At 51.0% G+C, this 24,369-nt stretch overlaps 1 protein-coding gene across 2 annotated transcripts in view; it reads right to left on the reverse strand.

The window, feature by feature from the left end:
- AGRN (agrin) overlaps positions 1 to 951 on the reverse strand; it is an 88,018-nt gene extending 87,067 nt beyond the window's left edge. For both annotated transcript variants that reach the window (XM_038746344.1, XM_038746343.1), the window contains exon 1: positions 607 to 951. In XM_038746344.1, coding sequence (XP_038602272.1) covers positions 607 to 828 — 222 coding nt within the window. In that variant the 5' untranslated portion in view covers positions 829 to 951. The remainder of the gene's footprint in view (positions 1 to 606) is intronic.
- Positions 952 to 24,369: the final 23,418 nt, after the last annotated feature.

Raw genomic sequence — 24,369 nt, forward strand, 5'->3', positions numbered from 1 at the left:
GCGCTTACTGTGTGTAGAGCACTGTACTGAGCGCTTGGGAAGTACAAGTTGGCAACATATAGAGACGGTCCCTACCCAACAGCGGGCTCACAGTCTAGAAGCTGTTCTAAGCGCTGGGGACTGGAGGAGCCGGGATTATAACCCAGGTCCTCTGACTCCCAAACCCGTGCTCTTTCCACTACGTGGCTCAATGGAAACAGCACGGGCTTGGGAGTCAGGGGCCATGGGTTCAAATCCTGACTCCGCCAATTGTCAGCTGTGGGACTTTGGGCAAGTCACTTAACTTCTCTGTGAGCCCACTGTGGGGTAGGGACTGTCTCTATATGTTGCCAGGCTGTACTTCCCAAGCGCTTAGTAAGCGCTTAACAAATGCCAACATTATTATTACAGTGCTCTGCACACAGTAAGCGCTCAATAAATACGACTGATTGATTGATTCTCTGTGCATCTGTAAAATGGGGGTGAAGACTGTGGGCCCCACGTGGGACAACCTGATCACCTTGTATCCTCCCCAGCGCTTAGAACAGTGCTTTGCACCTAGTAAGCGATTGGCAAATGCCATCGTTATTATTATTATTATTAAGAAGACCCCACACGCGCCCCCACCTTGCAGGAGTAGGTGAGATGGACGGGGTCCACGTTGAGAATCTCCTCCACCGTCCCGGTGAGCACCACGTTGGCCTCCTCCTCCCGCAGCTCCAGGTCCCGTTCGGAGCAGGTCCCAACGCAGAAGTGGAGCCCCAGGGCCGCCACCGCCGCCACGGCCAGCAGCAGCCGGTGACCCAGGAGTCCGGGGCCAGCCGGGGCCCGCCGCCCCCGCCCCTCCATAGCGCCCGGCTGGCACCGGCCCGCGCACCGCCTGCGGGAGAGCGCGCACCGCTCCGGTGAACGCGGGCCCCGGGAGAGACGGACACACGGACAGAGACACCGACACAGAGAGAGAGAGAAGAGGAGGAGGAGACGGAGGGAGGGAGAGACGGGCCGAGGGAGGGAGGGGCAACCCCAGTCCCGCCCCCAGTAGCCCCCGCCCCTTCGCCCGCGGCGACCAACAAAGCCCCCCGCGCCCGGTCCCGAAGGAAACCCAGGCGTCCGGGGAAGGGGCGGCCCGCACCCCCCGACCCGCTCCTTCCTGCGCGTCCCCTCGGGGCCGGAGGGAAAAGGGGGAGTGCAACCCCTCCCGGGCTGGAGAGACGCCCCTCGCCCCCCCAGGAAATGCGCCGAAATCTGGTTAATGGATAATCCGAAGGCGACGTGACCGGACTTCCGAAGGAGCGGGGGAGGGGGAAGGGGCTCCAGTGCTGCCTCTCCAGGGCCTCGCCCCCGAGGGATGCCCCAAAGTGTCGCGCTGGGAGGGACGGGGAAGCCGCCCCCGACCTCGCTCCCCGGGGGAGCGTTTTTCCAGTGTCAAAAGTAATTATAGGAAATGAAAACGGGGCGGGGGCCGGAGAGGTAGGGGACAAAAAGACAGTAGTAGCATGGCATAGTGGATAGACCACAAGGCTGGGAATCCGAAGGTCATGGGTTCTAAAATCCCAGCTCCGCCACTTCTCTGCTGTGTGACTTTGGGCAAGCCAATTCACTTTTCTGGGCCTCAGTTCCCTCATCTGTAAAACCGGGGTTAAGACTGTGAGCCCCACATGGGACAGGGACTGTGTCCAACCCCATTTGCTTGTGTCCATCCCGGCGTTTAGTCCAGTGCCTGGCATTCATTCATTCAATCGTATTTATTGAGCGCTTACTGTGTGCAGAGCACTGTACTAAGCGCTTGGGAAGTACAAGTTGGCGACGTATAGAGACGGTCCCTACCCAACAGCGGGTTCACAGTCTAGAAACACATAGTAAGCACTTAAGAAATATCACTATTATTTTGTTCTGACAACTTTGACACCTGTCTACATGTTTTGTTTTGCTGTCTGTCTCCCTCTTCTAGACTGTGAGCCTGTTTTTGGGTAGGGACTGTCTTTATATGTTGTCCAACTTGTACTTCCCAAGCGCTTGGTACAGTGCTGTGCACACAGTAAGCGCTCAATAAATACGATTGAATGAATGAATGAATTATTATTATTCTCCAGTGAACTCGGTCTGGGATGCGTCGACCAGCCGTCCGGTCCTGAGATAAATTCCGATCGGCCTCCCTCGGCGACCCCTCCCCCCGACAGCCCTGGCCCGGTTCCCGCCGTGACCCCCGAATGGAGGGACCAGGCTGAGGTCCTCCAAACTTTCCTGTTCCGTGGCATCCCCGCCCCCCGCCTCAGCACAGGACAGCACAGAACAGCAGACAGGTGGTCTGGGAGAGGCGGGGAGGGGAGTAGGGAGGAGGGCAGGGGCCCTGCAGGGGAAGGGGCGGGCTGCGGGGGAGGGGATGCGGCTGGGAGGGATGTGACAACCGCTGGGCCAGCTCGTCTTTGGGAGTGCGGAGGTTGCGGGTCTCGGGGGGGGGGCTCAGAGCGGGCGGAACAGAGAAACCCAGTTTGGGGGTCTTTCCCTCTGCTAGAACGCTCTCGAATCTGGTCGGAGAGCCGGTGGGAAAGTCAGACGGCTTTGAGTCGGTCAGAGGTCATAGATTCTAATCCTGGCTCCGCCACTTGTCAGCTGTGTGACTTTGGGCAAGTCACTTAACTTCTCTGAGCCTCAGTTACCTCATCTGTAAAATGGGGCTTAAGACTGTGAGCCGCACGTGGGACAACCTGATCACCCTGTATCCCCCCAAGGGCTTAGAACAGTGCTTGGCACATAGTAAGCGCTTAACAAGTATCATCATTATTATTATTCTCTGAGCCTCCGTTCCTTCATCTGTAAAATGGGGATTAAGACTGTGAGCCCCACGTGGGACAACCTGATCACCTTGTATCCACCCAAGAGCTTAGAACAGTGCTTGGCACATAGTAAGCGCTTAACAAATATCATCATTATTATTATTCTCTGAGCCTCCGTTCCTTCATCTGTAAAATGGGGATTAAGACTGTGAGCCCTACGTGGGACAATCTGATCACCCTGTATCCCCCCAGCGCTTAGAACAGTGCTTTGCACATAGTAAACGCGTAACAAATGCCATCATTATTATTATTATTATTATTTGGAGGGGAACCACGGAGGTTGGGGATTGGGCAGGGACCGGTCCTCACTGCACCTCGAATGATGCCCGCCCCACCAACTGTGACCCTCGGGTCCCACCCAGTCGGGTCTCCTCTGCCCCCAAGGCCCCAGAGTGGACATGGAGGACAGATGCCCATGCGGGAAACGGTTGGGCACGGTAGGCGAATGCGGGGGCACCGACTCGTGCTCTGGAGAAAGGGCGCCACCTGGTGTTCCAAACGCACCGATGCCCGCCCTAGGGCCGCCGCCTCCTTTCCGCATCCACTGCGTCTCCTTCCCTGTTACTGGCCCATTAGAGAGGCGGAAAAACTGAGGCTGAGAGACCCGTGAGCAGAGTGACTTGGTCCAGACTGGACTGAAGGCCCTTCTGCGTGATGACCCTAGAAGCTGGTAAATCACCTTGCCCCCTCCTACCTTACCTTGCTACTCTCCTACTATAACCCAGCCCGCACACTTCGCTCCTAAAATGCCAACCTTCTCACTGTGCCTCCATCTCATCTATCTCACCGCCGAACCCTCGCCCACGTCCTGCTTCTGGCCTGGAACCCCCAGCCCTCCTCAAATCAGACAGACAACTACTCTCTCCCCCACTTAAAAACCTATTGAAGGCACATATCCTCCAAGAGGCCTTCCCTACCAAGCCCACCTTTCCTCTTCTCCTACTTCCTCTGCATCTACATCACCCTGACTTGCTCCCTTTGTTCATTCATTCATTCAATCATATTTATTGAGCGCTTACTGGATGCAGAGCACTGTACTAAGCACTTTGTTCATCCCCCTTCCCAGTCCCACAGTACCTATGTACATATCTGTAGTTTATTAGTTTGTATTAATGTCTGTTTCCTCCACTCTAGACTCTAAGATCCTTGTGGGCAGGGAATGTGTCTGTTTATTGTTGTATTGTACTCTCCCAAGCGCTTAGCATGATGCTCTGCTCACAGTGAGCGCTCAATAAGTGTGAATGAATGAAAAGGGAGATACTGGAATCTGAACTGGCCACAGTCCTCTCCAACCTGCAAGCTTCCAGTCATTCCATTTCCCGCAGCCCATTTCCCTGATCTGATTCTGCGGTCAGCCGGCCACCACCCACCTGCCTGGGAATTTCCTTTCTGTGCCCTGGCAGCTTCACTGAGGATTCCAGCAGTTCTCTGGCAGCTGTTAAGGCTCGGACCGCAGCTCCTCGGCCGCCAGCCCAGATACTGATTTCCAATAAGTAAAATCTATTAATGATATATCGGCGGGCCTGGGGGCCAGGAGGGAGCTCTGGCTTCAGTCAGGTGGAAGAGAAAATAGGGAAGGCAACTCCTGACTTCGGACAGAGACCTCAGCCACGCCTCCCTCACCCAGATCTCACACCCCAGAAACCCAGGCCCAGCCCTGACTCCCTTCCCCAGACCTCCCCACCCCATATTGCATGGCAACCCCACCTCCCCACCCCCATGGTTGATTTATTTCTCCAGAACCTCTGGCCTGCTCCACTGGCTTCCTCTTCACCAACTCCCTCACCATCTTTCCTGTAGACTGTAAGCTCCTTGTGGACAGTAAATGTTTCCTTCGTATTGTTATATTGTACTCTCCAAAGTGCTTAGTAAAGTGTTCTGCACACAGTAAGCCCTTCCCTACTACTCCCTCCCCACCAGCTCTGCCCTACCAGATCCCACCCCACTGTTCCCTTCCCACTAGCTCTGGCCCCACTGTTCCCTCTCTCCCCTTCTGCTCCCTTGCTTCTAGCTCCCTTCCCTCTAGCTCCCAGCCTACTGCTCCCTCCTCACAAGCTTCCAGCTCACTGTTCCCTCCCCACCAGCTCTGCCACTGCTCCCTCCCCACCAACTTCCATCCCACCATTCCCTCCCCATTGTTTCCTCCCGACTTCTCCTTCCCCACTAGTCCCTCCCCACCAGCTCTGGCTTCACTCCTCCTGCCTTATTGCTCCTTTCTCATCAGCTCCTTCCCCACTCCTCCCTCCATCTCCCGGCCAACTGCTCCTTCCCCACAAGCTCTGGCACCACCAATCCCTCCTTACAAGCTCCCTTCCCACCAGCTCTGGCCCGGCTGCTCACTCCCAACCAGCATGCAGTCCACCACTCTCTCCCTACCAATTCCCAACACACACCACTTCCTTCCCACCAGCTCCCAGCCCACTGTTCCCTCCATATCATCCTCCTCCCCATTCCTCCGTTCCCACCAGCTCTCAGCCCACTGCTCCCTCCCTACCAGGTCTGGTTCTACTCCTTCCTCCCCCTGCCCCCAGCTCCCTCCTCATTGTTTCCTTTCACAGCTCCCTCCCCACCACCTTCTTTCCCAATGTTCCCTCCCTACTAGCTCCCATAATCACAGTTCCCTCCCCACTGCTCCCTCTAAACCAGCTTCCACCACTCCCTCCCTAATGCTGCCTCCACAAAGCTCCCTCCTCTCATCTCCTTTCTCATCAATCAATCAATCAATCATTCTTATTTATTGAGTGCTTACTGTGTGCAGGACACTATACTAAGCACTTGGGAGAGCACAATATAACAGAATTGGTAGACAGGTTCCCTGCCCACAATGTCTAAAGAAGGAAAGGATGTTAATATTAATTATGGATATATACATAAGTGCTGTGGGACTGAGGGGGGTGAGTAAAGGGAGCAAATCAGAGAATGCAGAAGGGAGAAAGAGAAAACAAAATGAGGGCTTAGTCAGGGAAGACGTCTTGGAGGAGATTTGCCTAATTATATATATGAGATATGAGGGGACAAGGTGGTTGAGTGCTTTAAAGCCAATTGTGAGGAATTACTCTTTAATGCAGAGGTGGATGGGCAACCACTGGAGGTTCTTGAGGAGTGGGGAAACATGGCCTGAACATTTTTGTAGAAAAATGATCTGGGCAGCAGTGGGAAATATGGACTGGAGTGGGAGAGAAAGGAGGCAGGGAGGTCATCAAGGAAGCTGATATAGTAATCAAGCCAGGATAGAATAAATGCTTGGATTAATGTGGTAGCAGTTTGGATGGAGAATAGGGGCAGATTTTAGCAATGTTGTGAAGGTTGAACCAACAGGGTTTAGTGATAAATTAAATATGTGGGTTGAATGAGAGAGAGGATTTAAGGATAATGCCAAGGGTTGTGAGACAGGAAGGGTGGTGGAAATGATGGGGATGATTATGGGAAAGTCATGGGGTGGGCAGGGTTTGGATGGGAAGATAAGTTCTGCTCTGGACATGTTACATTTGAGATGAAGGCAGGACATCCAAGTAGAGATGTCTTGAAAGCAGGAGAAAATGCGAGACAGCAAAAAGAGAAATAGATCAGGGCTGGAGAAGTAGATTTGGAAATCATTCACATAGAGGTGGTAGTTGAAACCATGAGAATGAATGAGTTCTCCAAGGGAGTGGGTGTAGATGGAGAATAGAAGGGGATCCAGAACTGAACCTTGAGGGACCCTCACAGTTAGGGGGTGGGAGGCAGAGGAGGAGCCTGAAAAGGAGACTGAGAATGACTGTCCAGAGAGATAGGAGAACCAGGAGAGGACACAGTCAGTGAAGCCAATGTTGGATAATGTTTCCAGAAGGGGATGGTCGACAGTGTCAAAGGCAGGTGAGAGATTAGGATGGAATAGAGGGCATTGGATTTGGCAAGAAGGAGATCATTGGTGAACTTTGAGAGAGCAGTTTCTGTGGAGTGAAAGGGATTGAAGCCAGACTGGAGAGGGTCAAGAAGAGAATTGCAGGAGAGGAACTTGAGACCGCAGGTATAGACAACTTGCTCAAGGAGTTTGGAGAGGAATGGTAGGAGGGAGATGGAGTGTAGGAAGCCATGGGGTCAAGGGAGGGTTTTTTTTAGGATAGGGTAAACATGAGCATGTCTGAAAGCAGTGGGGAAGAAGCCATTGGAGAGCGAACAGTAAAAGATGGCAGTCAGGGAGGAAAGAAGGGAAGGGGCAAGTGTTTTGATAAGGTGCGAAGGAATGAGGTCAGATGAGCAGGTGGAGGGGGTGGATTTTGAAAGAAGGCAGGAGATCTCCTCTTGAGATATGGGAGAGTTGAAGAAGGAGCAGGATGAGGGAGGGACTGGAGAGGAGCAGGGGAGATTTTAGGGAGATTTTAGGGAGATTGTGCCTGATAGTTTCAATTTTTTCAATTAAAAAATGCCAGGTCATTAAGGGCAAGCGATGGGGGAGGGGGGCGGTCAGGGGGTTTGAGTGCAGAATTAAACGTCTGGGACAACTGGCCAGGGCAATAGGCATGGGTATCAATATGGATGGAGTAATAATTTTGCTGGGTAGAAGAGAGGGCAAAGTTAAAGGATGAACTTGAGATGGATGAGGTCGGACTAATAACTAGATTTCTGCTGTCAATGAGGGTTTAGTCAGGGAAGGCCTCTTGGAGGAAATGTGCCTTCAGTAAGGCTTTGAAAGTGGGAAGAATGAGTCTCTGAGGAATATGAAGAGGGAGGTCTGGCATTCCAGGCCAGAGGCAGGATGTAGGCGAGCATGCCCTAGTGGATAGAGCATAGGCCTGGGAATCAGTAGGTCATGGGTTCTAATTCTGGCTCCGTCACTTGTCTGCTATGTGACCTTGGGCAAATCACTTAACTTCTTTGGGCCTCAGTTCCTTCATCTGTAAAATGGGGATTAAGACTGTAAGGACAGGGGCTGCATCCAACCTATTTGGTATCTACACCAGTGCTTAGAACAGTGCCTGGCACATAGTAAGCGCTTAACAAGTACCACAATTATTATTATTATTATGATAGATAAGGTAGAGGTAAAGTTGGTAGGTTAGCATTAGAGAGGCCAAGTGTACGGGCTGGGTTGCAGTAGAAGAGCAGAGAGGTAAGATAGTAGGGGGCAAGGTGATTGAGTGCTTTAAAGCTGATGGTAAGGCGTTTCTGTTTGATGAGGAGGTGGATGGACAACCAGTGGAGGTTCTTGAGGAGTGGGGAAACATCAGCTCATCAGCACCCGCCTCAGCACTTCCTCCCCACCAGCCCCCCAACCTATTCTCTCATCACCTCCTGTCCTACCACTCCCTCCCCACCAGCTCTTTCCCCCTATCTTCTTTCTCACCAGCTTTCTCCCCACCATCTCTTTTCCCTCCACTGCTCCCTCCCCATCCTATCCTCTCTACCAGCTTCCTCTCCACCAGCTCTCTACCCACCGCTCCCTCCCCATCAGCTTCCTTCCCACTGGCTCCTGCCAGGCTTGGTCTTGCCCGGAGAGGATCCATCATCTGAGCTTCAGCAGCCAAAACGTTTATCCCCATGATTAGCCACGACAGCATAAGTAACTCAGCTAAAATTGATCACCCACTAAGCATTTTCCCTCTCCCAATTAATCCAGCCGAAATTGCAATAAATCCGAGGGGGAGGGGTTAGAATGGCCATGCTAATGGACAGAATGGAGAACCACTTTCCTGGAAGGGCTGGAGGAGTGGGAAGGGGGGGCCATGAGAGGAGGGGGAGCCTCAGCAGGCAAGACTGTGTTTCTGCAGAGACGAGAGAGTTGGGGGTGGAAGGAGGGGAGTGGGGGCTGGGGCTGGGAGATGAACTGGGGGTTGAGCTGGGGGCTGGAGCTGAGCTGGGGGGGGCTTAGTCTGGGGGTGGGGGCTAGGGGCTGGGGATGGGAGCTAAGTCTGGGGGCTGGGACTGAGGGTTGAGGCTGGGGCTGGGTGTAGGGGCTGAACTGAGGCAGTTGGTTCCCTCTGACCAGGGACAGTTACATCCAGGATTGTGTCCAAGAGGAGATGGACTAAGCTGGGATGGGAGGGGGCAGACTAGGAAATAGCTAGGCAGATCAGCCTAGAAAAAATCGGGCAGTGGCAAGGGATGAGGTCCTGTTCTCTTGGACCCTCTCAAGCAGAGGGGTCCAGGCTGGGGAGATCCACAATACGCCCCACCCCACCCCCTCCTCCCCCCGACCCAGCATTCCCTCCCCACCAGTCTGCTTGGCTCCAGAGGCTGCCAGTTCCAGCTCGTGCCAGCCCTGGCTCCTGCCAAGGCCACATCGCTGTGGTAGGGAGGGGAGATGGGGGAGGGAGAGGTGAAGGAAAGGGGAGAGGCAGGGAAAAAAGGGGAAAATGGGGAGAGGGTGGAGGTGAGGGATGGTGGGGGCAGGAGAGAAAGGGGTGTTCAGAGCCTCTCAAGCCAGTCCACCCAGCCTGCCCCCCTACCACCTCCCCCCCCAACACATACACACACTCGGCCCTGCCCGCCGCTGCCCAGCCTGGCTCTCAAGGGCACAGCGCTGCTCCAGACGCTGGAAGTCTCCCTGGGCCGCCAGCGGGGCGGGGAGGGATGGCTGGACGTGGCTCTATTTTGGGAGTGATGCCGGGGGCATCTCAGGGAAACAGCATTGACTCTGGGAACTGAGAAACTTTCCTTCTGCCTGAGCCTCATGGGAGCAGGATACAAGCAGAGCCTCCCCCCCCTCCACCTCCCACCTCCCCCTCCCCCAAGACACCCAGGTTGAAACCGGGTCTGCCCGTTCCCCCCAGCCCAATCGTCCTCACCCCCCAACTCCATCTTCTCTGGAGGCCCTGGGACCCCCAAGTCCAGTATGAGAGAAGTGGTGGCCAAACCTGTGCCAGAAACCCTTGGCAGAAAGAAGTCTGGATGCCAGCTAGGGGTAAAGGGGGAGGCAGGAGGGGAGATAAGCAGCGTGGCTCAGTGGAAAGAGCACGGGCTTGGGAGTCAGAGGTCATGGGTTCTAATCCCGGCTCCACCACTTGAGTCAACTGTGTGGCACTTCTCTGTGCCTCAGTTACCTCATCTGTAAAATGGGGATTAAGACTGTGAGCCCCACATGGGACAACCTGATCACCCTGTATCCCCCCCAGTGCTTAGAACAGCGCTTTGCACATAGTAAGCGCTTAACAAATATTATTATTATTATTATTATTATTGTTATAAGAGGCAGACAACAGGGAGAAGAAAGCTTGCCCTCTTAATTCCCAGTGTCCAGTGAGGTGGATCCTGGCCAAAGCTTCCTCTGGCTTCAACTCCGTGAGGTGCCACTGAGTCCTGAGATCGACACCTGAGACCAAAGATCTGGAAGCCATTTGACCTGAACACACTGTCCAGTGGCTGAGATGGGACTGCCCTCCCAGGTTCAGAGAGGTCTAGCACCTTGATTGGGGCACACAGCACACAAGAGCTGGGCAGGGAGAACAGGGGAAGGGAGAACCCCACTGTCAGGAGCTCCATCCATGAAACCATTTACCAGAGGTGAAATTGTGGTGAAGAAGTCAGGGCTAATGTCAGGATTAAACACCCCACCCCCACCCCACAAGGATCAGGAACACATCCAGCACTGCCGCCACCCCCGCCTGGCCTGGCTGGCCTGTAGTCCCTCTGCTGTAGTCATAGGAGAGCTGAGTCAGGAGCTGGCTACTTCTCTTCCTCTCTCACCCCCAGAGACCCATTTGGGAAATTGGTTAAAGAGGGAGCCAAAGCCTGCCAAAGGGGAGGGAAAGAGGGGAGGAGGAGAAGATGGACAGGAGTCTCTCGGCAGGGGCAGTTTGAATGTTTGGGGGTAGGTCCATGTTGGGATGACACTTTGCCCAGATCAGCCCCCTTCTCCACCTCAATCTAGGAGAGGGAGGATGGGGCAGAAGGGTGGTAGGGGAGGAACACGACAAAATATAAGGAGGCAGGGCAAGCAGGGGTCCCAGGTCTCAGTACTACAGGTGTCCACTTTTTTTTTTATGGTATTTGTTAAGCACTTACCGTGTTCCAAGCACTGTATGAAGCACTGTGGTAAAAACAAGTAAATCAGGTTGGATACAGTCCATGTCCCACAGAGGACTCACAGCAGCATGGTGTAGCAGATAGAGCACGGGCCTGAGATCATGGGTTCTAATCCCGGCTCCACCACTTGTCTACTGTGTGACCTTGGGCAAATCACTCAACTTCTCTGTGCCTCTGTTATCTCAGCTGTAAAGTGGGGATTAAGACTATGAGCCTCACATGGGACAACCTGATTACCTTGTATCTACCCCAGTACTTAGAACAGTGCTTGGCACAGAGTAAGCACTTAACAAATACCATTATTATTATTATTATTATTGTTATTAATCCCTATTTTACAGATGAGGAAACTGAGGCACCGAGACATTAAGGAGACTGCCCAAGGTCCCACAGCAGACAAGTGGCAGAACTGGGATTAGAGCCCAGGTCCTTCTGATTCCCAGGCCTGTGCTCTATCCATTAGGCCACACTGCTTGCCTGGGTGGGAACTATGCGGGCTGGTGCCTCTCTGCAAGGCTGCTCTATAGCCGTGGAAGGGCTCAGAGAAGCTAGAGTCTGGATGGGAAACCTCTTCCAGAAAGCTTCCCCAGCCCCACCCAATCCGTGCAATTCATACCCCTCTCCTGCCCCTCAAAGGGTCTTATGGCCTGTGACTCTACAGCAGAACTTGCAGGAGTGGGGTTCAGTGGCCAGTCAATCTGCCGAGGTGAGATGGGTGGGTGGGGCAGGAAATGCTACCTGGGGGTGGGAGTGGAACTGGGGGATAGTCTCTTTGTCCAGGGTGCATGGCCGGTGTCATAGGGAGGGTCCCTTGTGACCTCCCCCGACTCCTGGCCAAGCAGAGACAAGTCTAAGAGGCCCCTGGACAGCTCAGGGTGCCCATCCAGAGCCATGGGCAGGCCATGCTGCACAACCGGAGGAGTGTCTGCTCTCTCCCATCCTCCACTTTCCCCCTCCCCCCACTCCCTCCAGAATCGATCCACAGGCCCTCAGAGCCGGAGCCGGAGCCGCAGCCTGGCTCTCCTCTTTCCAATTAATAGGATGAATTTGGGCCACTTCCAAGAGCTGAGCCAGCAGATACTCAGCCCTGCCCCCGCTTCCCCCCCCCCACACTCCCAGCAATCTCCTGGCTATAGGCCCCACCCTGCCACTGTTTCCTACCTTCACTGCTGGGGGGTGAAGATGGGGGGGCATGCCTTTAACCCCTTTTCTGCTGGGGTGCTGCCCCCTCTCTCCTCCCTTGCAGGGGGTCCCAATTCTCAGCTCCCTCCCACCCTAGCAGGAGTGGGCAGTATGGCATGTCCATGGTGGCCGAGGAGTCCGGCACCTGCCCTCGGCCCCCCAGACCCTCAGGCTCTGGCAGCGGAGATGAGGGCGGAGGGACCAGGAAAGGGGCTGGGGCTGTTTGGGATGGGTGTCCACGCTGAGCTTGTCTTGGACCATTCCAGCCAGGACCCTCTCTTGTCAATACCAAGGAGGCAGGGTGGCACAGATGGAGACCTTTTCTCCCTCCCAGGTGCCCCTGGACTGACCCATCACATCAGGAGTGCACGGAGTAGCAAGGGCAGCTGGGACAGCAAGGGTAATAATAATAATGATGATATTTGTTAAGCACTTAACTGTGTGCCAGGCACTGTACTAAGCACTGGGATGGGTATAAGCAAATCAAGTTGGATACAGTCCCTGTCCCATGTGGGGCTCACACCCTCGATTCCCATTTTACAGATGAGGCAACTGAGGCCCAGAGAAGTGAAGTGACTTGCCCAAGGTTACACAGCACACAGCTAGGATTAGAACTCATGATCTTCAGACTCCCATGCTGCTTCACTGGGTAGCTGGGGCACTGGGGCAGGAGGAGCTTCAGGGGTTTCAGGGGCAGCTGAGACCACAGGAGAGGCTGGGGTAGCTTCACCAACCCCTTTCCCTTTGAGGGGCCCGGGAACTGGCGACCAGTTGGCACGACTGCATAGTACTACCGCATTCCGGTGTCCCAGTGGGGAGGGATGGAGAGGACGGAAGGGAGCTGGGAGGAGGAGTGATGGAGAGGACCGGGAAGGGAGGGGGGAGGAGGAGGGATGGAGAGGACCGGGAAGGGAGGGGGGAGGAGGGATGTCCCAGAAGCCTCCGGGGAAAAGGTGGGCCAGGGGGAGGACAAGAACGAGGCGGACTTTCCTGCCCACCCCCTCCTTTATCGAGGCCCCAGGAGACTGAGCAGAGATGGGCAAAGGGGAAACTCTCATGCGGCAGGCAAGGGGGCTCTTCTCTGAGGCCTCGTGGAAGTCACAGGCCTGTGAAGCTTCCTGCTCCGGACACCAGATCTGCCACCCCGAGAGATTGAACTCTGGACCCCCCAAGAGGTGGAGATCTTCTCTGTCCATCTTCTCCCGTCGCCGCTTCCAACCCATCAGTCCCCCAATGGGGCCAGGATGGACTCTGCTGTCTCCCTCCTGACACCCCAACCCCTAATCCATCTAGTGTGTCAGAGGTCTCGGCCATGTCGCCAGGCTTATTTACACCCTCCTTAGCATTCATGTAGGTATGTCCGCTCAACTTATTTTGACATTTTTGTAAATATTTTAGTTTCTCTCCCCCATTAGTTTGTAAGGTTGTAAAGGCAGGGAGAATGTCACTGTTCTGTACTTCCCAAGCTCCTAATACAGTGCACTGTACCAAGTGGGAAAGAGACAAGGGTTCAAATTTCAGCCCCTCCCCTTGCTTGCTGTGTGACTTTGCCCAAGTCGCTTAACTTCTCTGTGCCTTTGTTTCCTCATATGTAAAATAGGGAGTAATTGACTGTTTTGGGGCAGGGAGTATCATCAATCTCCACCATATTATATCCACCCCAGCAATCAGCACAGTACTTGGCACATAGTGAGCAGATAATAAATGCCACAATTATCATTATTAACATTAAGTATACATTCAATAAATGCTGCTGCCACCACTACTGATAACAATAATTATGGTATTTGTTAAGCGCTTACTATGTGCCAGGTGCTGTTCTAAGGACTGGGGTGGAAACAAGCAAATTGAGTTGGACACAGTCCCTGCCCCATGTGGGGCTCACAGTCTCAATACCCATTTTACAGATGAGGTAACTGAGGCACAGAGAAGTGAAGTGATTTACTCGTCACATAGCAGATGAGTGGCTGAGCTGGGATTAGAACCCATGACCTCACTGTTTATTGTTGTATTGTTCTTTCCCAGGCACTTAGTACAGTGCTCTGCATACAGTAGGCGCTTAATATGATTGAATAAATGAATGAATGACCTGCTGACTCCCAGACCTGTGCTCTAAACACTATGCAGCAGGGCTTAGTGAAAAGAGCACGGGTTTGGGAGTCAGAGGTCATGGGTTCTAATCCTGGCTTCGCCACTTGTCAGCTGTGTGACTTTGGGCAAGATACTTAACTTCTCTGTGCCTCAGTTCCCTCATCTGTAAAATGGGGATGGAGACTGTGAACCCTACATGGGACACCCTGATTACCTTGTATCTACCCCAACGCTTAGAACAGTGCTTGGCACATAGTAAGCGCTTAAATACCAACATTATTACTATTATTATTACAGAGTGCTGATTTACTACTACTACTGCCACAACTACCATCATTCATTCATTCATTCATTCAATGGTATTTATTGAGTGCTTACTGTGTGCAGAGCACTGTACTAAGCGCTTGGGTAGTACAAGTTAGCAACATATAGAGACGGTCCCTACCCAACAGCGGGCTCACAGTCTAGAAGGGGGAGACAGAAAATAAAACAAAACATTAACAAAATAAAATAAATAGAATAAATATGTACAAATAAAATAGAGTAATAAATACGTACAAACATATATACATATATACAGGTGCTGTGGGGAGGGGACGGAGGTAAGGTGGGGTTGATCGGGATGGGGAGGAGGGGGAGAGGAAGGAGGGAGCTCAGTCTGGGAGGAGGGGGCTCAGTCTGCAGCAGCATACATCAAGCATGTATGATTTTTCCCTTTCTTATTCGACTCCCTTCTTTATTGCAGCGTGGCATAGTGGAAAGAGCCCGGGCTTGGGAGTCAGAGGTTGTGGGTTCTAATCCCGCCTCCGCCATTGATCAGCTGTGTGACTTTGGGCAAGTCACTTGACTTCTCTGTGCCTCAGTTCCCTCACCTGTAAAATGGAGATGAAGACTGTAAGCCCTACACGGGACACCCTGATTACCTTGTATCTACTCTAGCCCTTAAAACAGAGCTTAGCCCATAGTAAGTGTTTAAACAAATACCAACATTATTATTATTATCATCATCATAATTATGCAGTGCTGCTTTACTATTACTACTGCCACCACTACTACCAAGCATGTATGAGTTTTCCCTTTCTTATTTGACTCCCTTCTTTATTGCAGCATGGCATAGTGGAGAGAGTCCGGGCTTGGGAGTCAGAGGTCGTGGGTTCTAATCCCACCTCCGCCACTGATCAGCTGTGTGACTTTAGGCAAGTCACTTGACTTCTCTGTGCCTCAGTTCCCTCACCTGTAAAATGGAGATGAAGACTGTGAGCCCTACACGGGACACCCTGATTACCTTGTATCTACACTAGCGCTTAGAACAGAGCTTGGCCCATAGTAAGCGCTTAAACAAATACCAACCTTATCATTATTATTATTATCATTATCATTACACAGTGCTGCTTTACTACTACTACTGCCACCACTACTACCAAGCATGTATGATTTTTCCCTTCCTTGTTGGACTCCCATCTTTATCCCCAGATCCATCAGCGGCACGGGGGCACATGCTTTTACCAGCGCCCCCTTCTGGCTGGCTAGAGAGGTTGCAGGTACTGCCAGCCCTCTGCTGCTCAGGGCTGTAACTACTTGGATAATAATAATAATAACGGTAATTTGTGAAGTGCTTACTATGTGCCAAGCACTGTTCTAAGCGCTGCGGGGGATACAAAGTGATCAAGTTGTCCCAAGGGGGGTTCACAGTCTTAATCCCCATTTTACAGAGGAGGGAACTGAGGCCCAGAGAAGTGAAGTGACTTGTCCAAAGTCACACAGCTGACAAGTGGCGGAGTTGGGATTAGAACCCACGACCTCTGACTCCCAAGCCCGGGCCACTGAGCCATGCTGCTGGATGCGACCAGGTGGGTGGGTGAGGGACCGTCTCCCCCTTCTCAGGTAACTTCAGCAGCCAGCAAAAGCCTGGTAGAGTCCTCCCTCTCCCCTTGACCTTTGCATAACCCCCGGAATCGAGCTTCTTGCCCCAGGGCTCAGGCTACACCCCCCCCCCCCCCCCCGTGACCTCACTGCGGGGGTGGTGGGGGAGGGGTGTCAGGGCCCTGGACAAAGGCCCAGGCCTGACCTCTGGCCCACCGTGATTACATGATCAGGGGGTTTCAGCAAGCATCACCCCTCCCCACCTCCTCCACCCTGAGGGTTTCACATGACTGCTGTGATGACTGCAGGCCCTGTCCCACAGGCCTGACCCGTGTCCAGAGCCTGCTTGGGGATGGGGGCAGGAAGAGTGTTGCATTTCTTCCAGGTCAGAATGGACTGGGGGGTCTCTGCCTCCTGCTTTTGTGCTATCAGCTTAGGAAGGAGTTATTTTATTATTGTTAAATTGTTATTTTATTCATTCAGTCGTATTTATTGAGCACTTATTGTTTGCAGAGCACTTTGCTAAACACTTGGGAAAATACAATACAACAGTAAACAGTGACATTCCCTGCCCACAATGAGCTCACAGTCTAGAATGGGGGAGACGGACATCAGTGCAATTAAATAAAATGACAGATATGTACATAAGTGCTCTGTGGCTTGGAGGGGGGAAGAGCAAAGGGACAAATAAAATTACAGATATGAACATAAGTGCTTTGGGGCTGGGAGGGGGAAGAGCAAAGGGAGAAAGTCAGGGTGATGCAGAAGGGAGTGGGAGATTACATTAATGTCTGTTTCCCCCTCTAAACTATAAAGTCTTGTGGGTAGGGAACATATCTACCAACTCTGTTATATTGTAGCCTCCCAAGCGCTTAGTAAAGTGCTGTACACACAGTAAGTGCTCAATAAATAGGATTGATTGATTGAGTTCCCCTTTCCCTCAGTCCCCCTGGCTCGGGGCCTTAGAAGCAGGGGACAGGGCAAGTTCAGCGGGCAATACTGTCCAAGACCACAGAGGTGGTTCCCCACAGAAACCAGGGGTTCCCGGCAGAAGAGTCCCCATTGTGGTACTTCCCAAAGCTGCAGGGGGTGGGCACCTCCCCTGTCACCTGTTGCCTCCTGTCACCTCCCCATCTCTCCTCACTTCCCAACCACGGGAAACCTCCCGAGCTACCGTGGGGACTCTGCTGTGACCGCATTGTGGCTCAGTGGAAAGAGCACGGGCTTTGGAGTCTGAGGTCATGGGTTCAGATCCCGGCTCCGCACTTGTCAGCTGTGTGACTTTGGGCAAGTCACTTAACTTCTCTGTGCCCCAGTTACCTCATCTTTAAAGTGGGGAGTAAGACTGTGAGCCCCCCGTGGGACAACCTGATCACCTTGTAACTTCCCCAGCGCTTAGAACAGTGCTTTGCACATAGTAAGCGCTTAATAAATGCCATTATTATGATTATTATTATTAACATTATTGGACTCTTCTACCGCCAGATGGCGCCATCGTTCCGCCAGGCGGGGGGCAAGGATGGAGAATGTGTATTCATTCATTCAATCGTATTTATTGAGGGCTTATTGTGTGCAGAGCACTGTATTAAGCGCTTGAAGTGCATGATGTGCATCTAGCTTTATCTCTATTTATTCTGATGACTTGACACCTGTCCACATGTTTTGTTTTGTTGTCTGTCTCCCCCTTCTAGACTGTGAGCCCACTGTTGGTTGGGTAGGGACCGTCTCTATATGTTGTCAACTTGTACTTCCCAAGCGCTTAGTACAGTGCTCCGCACACAGTAAGCGCTCAATAAATACGATTGAATGAATGAATGAATGAATGAATGAGTATACAATTCAGCAATAAAGACAATCCCTGCCCACACCGGGCTTACAGTCTAGAAGGGGAAGACAGACATCAAAACAAGTAAACAGGCATCAATATAAATAAATAGAATTACAGATATAGACACATCAAAACAAGTGAAAAGGCATCAATATGAATTAATAGAATTATGGAGAGGGTATAGGGATGGGGGGGATGCAGGGGTAGTGGATTTTGCACTAGAAACAAACAGCTGCTCCCACTTCCCTTGCTCTTTTCCTTTCTCCCCAGCAGCTTCCATCCCATCACCCCCTCCACCGCCTCCTCACAGCACTGACAAAACCGCTAGAACTCTCTTCCACCCATTTCCAGTTCCCCATATCGTGCCCTCCTCCTCCTCCAAAAAAATCGTAGGACTCACAAAACCAGTCCCTCCCTCATTCAACAACCCCTTCAGACACAGCAATGCTTTCCCGCACAATCCCCAACAGTCTTGGGGGCAGAGGGGAGGTGGCAGAGATCTCCCTCTCAGAGAGGTTGATTGACTTGCTGGGGTCAAGTCAATCAACTTGACTGCTTTCAAACATGCCCATATCTCCCTTCTCCTAAAAAAAAACCCTCCCTGGACCCAATGGCTCCCTCCAGTTATCGTCCCATCTCTATCCTACCATGCCTCTCCAAATTCCTTGAGCAAGTAGTCTACACCCCCTGTCTCAAATTCCTCTCCTCCAATTCTTTCTTTGACCCCCTCCAATCTGGCTTCTGACCCCTTCACTCCACAGAAACTGCCCTCTCAAAGGTCACAAATGATCTCCTTCTTGCCAAATCCAACGGCCTCTACTCCATCCTAATCCTCCTCGACCTCTCAGATGCCTTTGACACTGTCAACCACCCCCTTCTCCTGGAAACATTATCCAACCTCGGCTTTACTGACACTGTCCTCTCCCGGTGCTCCATTTCTTTGGCCACTCATTCTCAATCTCTTTTGCAGGCTCATTCATTCATTCGTATTTATTGAGCGCTTGCTGTTTGCAGGGCACTGTACTAAGTGCTTGGGAAGTACAAATCGGCAACATATAGAGACGGTCCCTTCCCAACAATGGGCTCACAGTCTAGATGGGGGAGTCAAACAACAAAACAAAACAAGTAGACAGGTGTCAGGCACCGCCAATTGTCAGCTTTGTGACTTTGGGCAAGTCACATAACTTCTCTGTGCCTCAGTTACCTCATCTGTAAAAAGGGGATTGACTGTGAGCCCCCTGTGGGACAACCTGATCACCTGGTAACCTCCCCAGCACTTAGAACAGTGCTTTGCACATAGTAAGTGCTTAATAAATGCCATTATTATTATTATTATTATTATTAAATATCTGCTTGCCACTCCATAACTGTGGGTATCTTTCAAGATTCAGTTCTAGGTCCCCTTCTATTCTTCATCTACACCCACTCCTTTGAAGAACTCATTCACTCCCTGGCTATAACTATCACCTCTATGTGAATGATTCCCAAATCTACGCCTCCAGCCCTGATCTCTTTCCCTTTCTGCAGTTCTGCATTTCCTTCTGCCTTCAAGACATCTCTAGTTGGATGGCCTGGACTGTGAGCCCACTGTTGGGTAGGGACTGTCTCTACGTGTTGCCAACTTGTACTTCCCAAGCGCTTAGTACAGTGCTCTGCACACAGTAAGCGCTCAATAAATACGATTGATTGATTGATTGATTGAAGTCCAGAAAAGAACTTCCTATCTTCCCACCCAAACCCCATCCTACCTATGACTTTCCCATCACTGTGGAAAACACTACCATCTTTCCTGTCTCACAAGCCTGTAACCTTGGCATTATTCTCTCTCATTCAACTCACATATTCATTCTATCACTAAATCCTGTTGCTTCAACCTTCACAACATTGCTAAAATCCACTCTTATCTCTCCATCCAAACTGCTACCATATTAATCCAAGCACTTATCCTACCTTGCCTTGATTACTGTATCAGCTTCCTTGATAATAATCATAATAATAATGGCATTTATTAAGTGCTTACTATGTGCAAAGCACTGTTCTAAGCACTAGGGAAGTTACAAGGTGATCAGGTTGTCCCACGGGGGGCTCACAGTCTTAATCCCCATTTTACAGATGAGGTAACTGAGGCACAGAGAAGTTAAGTGACTTGCCCAAAGTCACACAGCTGACAATTGGCAGAGCCGGGATTTGAACCCATGACCTCTGACTCCAAAGCCCAGGCTCTTTCCACTGAGCCACACTGCTTCTCTTGACTTCCCTGCCTCCTGTCTCTCCCCACTCCAGTCCATACTTCACTCTGCTGCCCAGATTTATTTTCCTACAAGTATATGTAGTCCGTGTTTCCCCACTCAAGAACCACCAATGTTGCCCATTCACCTCTGCATCAAACAGAAACTACTTACCATTGGCTTTAAAGCACTCAATCACCTTGCCCCCTCCTACCTCATCTCTCTACTCTTAGTACAACCCAACCCGCACACTTCACTCCTCTAATGTTAACCTAGTCACTATACCTCAGTCTAGTCTCTCTTGCCACTAACCTCTTGCCTATATCCTGCCTCTGGCCTGGAATGTCCTCCCTTTCATAATTAATAATAATAATTATTATGGTATTTGTTAAGTGTTTACTATGTGGCAGGCACTGTACTAAGTGTAGTGTTGGGGTAGATACAACATAATCAGGTTGTCCCGTGTGGGGCTCACAGTCTTAATTCCCATTTTACAGATGAGGGAACTGAGGCACAGAGATGTGAAGTGACTTGCCCAAGGCCACACAGCAGACAAGTCAAGTCCTCTGACTCCCAAGCCATGAGACAATTACTCTCTCCATCTTCAAAGCCTTATTGAAGGCCCATCTCTTCCAAGAGACCTCCTCTGACTAAACCCTCATTTCCTCTTTTCCCACACCCTTCTGCATCCCCTGACTTGCTCCCTTTATTCACTACACTCCTCTAGCCCCACAGCACTTATGTATATGTCTGTCCAGGAGATGCAACAAGTCAGTGCTACCTTCCCACCCTCCTTCTCCCTTTTTGTCCACTTGGGCTCCTGCCCATGGTATCTGTGTGTTTCAGTGACGCTGCATGTATGTGTGTATGTGCATGTGCATGACCATACTCCTGCTCGGTATATGGGTGTGTGTCTCCATGCTCTCGGGATGAAAGTCCATGATCTGTGTGTGGGGGTCTATGTGCTGTGTACTGCTTAGGGTATCTTTGCTCTGCGGGTGGGTTTTTTGCTTTCTGGGTATATGTCCCTGTTCTGTATGTCTGTAGTCTATGAGTGCATCGTGTGTGTGTGTGTGCGCACGCACGCTCACGCGCATGCTCTGTGTATGTGTTTGGAAGTATGCCTATCTGGGGTGAGGGAGGGGTGGAGGGGATGGGGGCTGTCCTCTTTCTCCTTGGTCCCATCAAACCAGGAGGACAGACAGCACAAGACCAATTCATCCATTCAAGTGTATTGAGCACTTATTGTGTGCAGAGCACTGTACTAAGCACTTGGCAGAGTACAATATAACAATAAACAGACAGATTTCCTGCCCACAACAAGCTTAGAATCTGGAGGGGGAGACAGACACCAATATGAATAAATAAATTACAGATATGTACATACGTGGGGCTGTGGGGCTGAGAGAGGGCTAGTTCAGAAAAAAAAAACAAGATTAAATAGTGTTTTCATTAGATGGGGATGATCTACAATGTGAAAGGCAGTCAGGCTGTTGAGGAGGAGGCTTAGGACAGCGTACAGTACAGTTAGATTTAGCAAGAAACACGTTATTGAAGACCTAGAGAAAGCAGTGTCAGCTGAATGGAAGGGACAGAAACAGGACTGTAGAAATTCAAGAAGGGAGTTGGAGGAGAGGAAGTGGAGGCAGTGGGTGTAAACACCCATTTCGAGAAGGTTGGACAGGAATGGGATAAAGGAGGTGAGGCAATAGCTAAATGACACAATAGGATTCACAAAGTATTTTTTAAGAAGGCAGGCCGTGGCTTAGTGGGAAGAGCCCAGGCCTGGGAGTGAAAGGACCTGGATTCTAATCCCAGCTCTGCCACTTGCCCGCTGTGTGATCTAGATGGCCTCATAAGTGCATTTGTCCTGAGTGGGAAGCGTTTGTGGGGCAGAAGCTAGGAGCCACACACAAAAGTAACTAAATAAGTATATTCCTCCCGAAAGGGAAGTTCAATTCGCCATATGGAATAAATCATGCGTGACTTGGCCTTTCTGACTTCGGTCTCTCACTCTCACCGGGACAATCTTCGAACCCATCCCTGCGTGACGGGTGAGAGCTAGTAATTTCACTTCTCTTTGCCTCAGTTTCTTCAGCTCTAAAACAGAGATTCAATACCTGCTCTCCCTCCCCATCGGAAAGTGAAGTCCAAGAGAGACAGGGACTGTGCCCGACCTGATTATCTTATATCTACTCCAGTGCTGAACACAGTGTTTGACCCATAATAAGCACCTAATACTACAATTATTATTAGAGGGGAAGGAGCCATCTTGGAGTGAATCACCAAAGGGGGCAGTCAATGAGGAAACAAAGATGGATCCAAGATTTTTTTAGAAGGGGCAAAGGGATGGGGTCGGAGGTACTGCTGGAGGGGGGAGATTTTAGCAGAAAACCAAACATCCCCTCTTGAGAAACCATGTAACTGACCATGCTACTGACCATGTGTGAGTGTGGGGATGGGAGGGGAATGAGGCCAGTCATTCTCAGGCTCCTTCGGGAGCTCCTCCTCTGCCTCCCACCCCCTAACTGTGGGGGTCCCTCAGGATTCAGTTCTTGGGTCCTCTCTATTCTCCATCTACACCCACTCCCTTGGAGAACTCATTCACTCCCTTGTCTTCAACTACCACATCTATGGGGTTGATACCCAACTCTACATCTCCACACCTGATCTCTCTCCCTCTCTGCAGTCTCACATTTCCTCCTGCCTTCAAGATATCTCCAGTGGGATGTCCTTCCGTCTCCTCAAGCTTAACATGTCCAAAACAGAACTCCTTAACTTCCCACCCAAACCCTGACCTCCCCCGATTTTCCCATCATTGTACATGGCACTACCATCCTTCCTGTCTCACAAGCCCGTAATCTTGGTGTTATCCTTGACTTAACTCTCTCATTCAACCCACATTTTCAATCCATCACTAAATCCTGTCAAAAACGTTCAGGCCATATTTCCCCACTCAAAAAACTTCAGTGGTTGCCCATCCACCTCTGTATCAAATAGAAACTCCTCACCATTGGCTTTAAAGCACTCCATCACCTTTTCCCCTCCTACGTCACCTTGTTACTCTCCTACTACTAGTACTCTCCTACTACAACCCAGCCTGAACACACTAATAATAATAATAATAATGACATTTATTAAGCACATACTATGTGCAAAGCACTGTTCTAAGCGCTGGGGAGGTTACAAGGTTGACCTCCTCTCTACTCTTCTACTCCTCTCTTCTCCAGTACTCCTCTAATGCTAATCTTCTCCCTGTACATGATCGTATTTCACCACCAAGGTCCTGTCTCTGACCTGGAATGCTCTCCCTACTCAAATCTAACAGACAGTTACTCTCCCCAGCTTCTAAGCGCATCTCCTCCAAGAGGCCTTCCCTGACTAAGCTCCCCTTTCCTCTTCTCCCACCCCCTTTTGCTTCGTCCTGACTTGCTCCCTTTGTTCATCCCCTCTCCCAGCCCCACAGCACTTATGTACATGTCTGTAATTTATTTATTTATATAAATGTCTGTCTCCCCACCCCCACAGACTGTAAGTTCGCTGTGGGCAGGGAATGTGTCAGTTTATTGTTGTAGTGTACTCTCCCAAGAGCTTAGTACAGTGCTTTGCACACAGTAAGGGCTCAACAATAATAATAATAATAATGGCATTTATTAAGCGCTTACTGTGTGCAAAGTGATTGACTGAATGAATGAGTGAATGAATGAAAGTGAAGGGAAAATTTGGAGGTGTTCAGGTTTGATAGTTTTCATTTTGTCAACAAAGTAGTTGGCCAGGTCTTGGGTTTGGGGGAGGCCTGGGCTCCTCCTGTTAATGTTTAAACTCCAGTCACTAGCTGGGGATGGGGCAGAGGAGTCAGGCCCTGAGGCAGGAGGGAGGTGCAAAAATTCCTTTGCTAATCGGTAGGCTCCGGCCGGACCCCTACCTTTCTTATTCTAATCAACGGACTCCAGGGTTCATTCATTCATATTTATTGAGCAATTACCGTGTGCAGAGTACTGTACTGAGCGCTTGGTAAGTACAAATCAGCAACATATAAAGATGGTCCGTACCCAACAACGGTATCACAGTCTAGAAGGGGGAGACAGACAACAAAACAAAACAAGTACACAGGTGTCAAAATCGTTAAATAGAATTATAGCTATAAGCACATCATTAACAAAATAAATAGAACAGTAAATATGTACAAGTAAAATAAATAGAAGTTGGAACAGGGTAGTGGGGAATCTCCCCCCCACTACTGCCAAACCTTCCGCCACCTCTCCGTTGGAGCCCGGGTATACCCCACCCACTTCCCGGCTTTGGGAATCTGGACGCTAGGGATTCGCCTGAACCCTCCCATCTCAGGGAATCCAAT

The sequence above is a fragment of the Tachyglossus aculeatus genome, chromosome 5, assembly GCF_015852505.1.
Source record: "Tachyglossus aculeatus isolate mTacAcu1 chromosome 5, mTacAcu1.pri, whole genome shotgun sequence".
Taxonomy (NCBI): domain Eukaryota; kingdom Metazoa; phylum Chordata; class Mammalia; order Monotremata; family Tachyglossidae; genus Tachyglossus; species Tachyglossus aculeatus.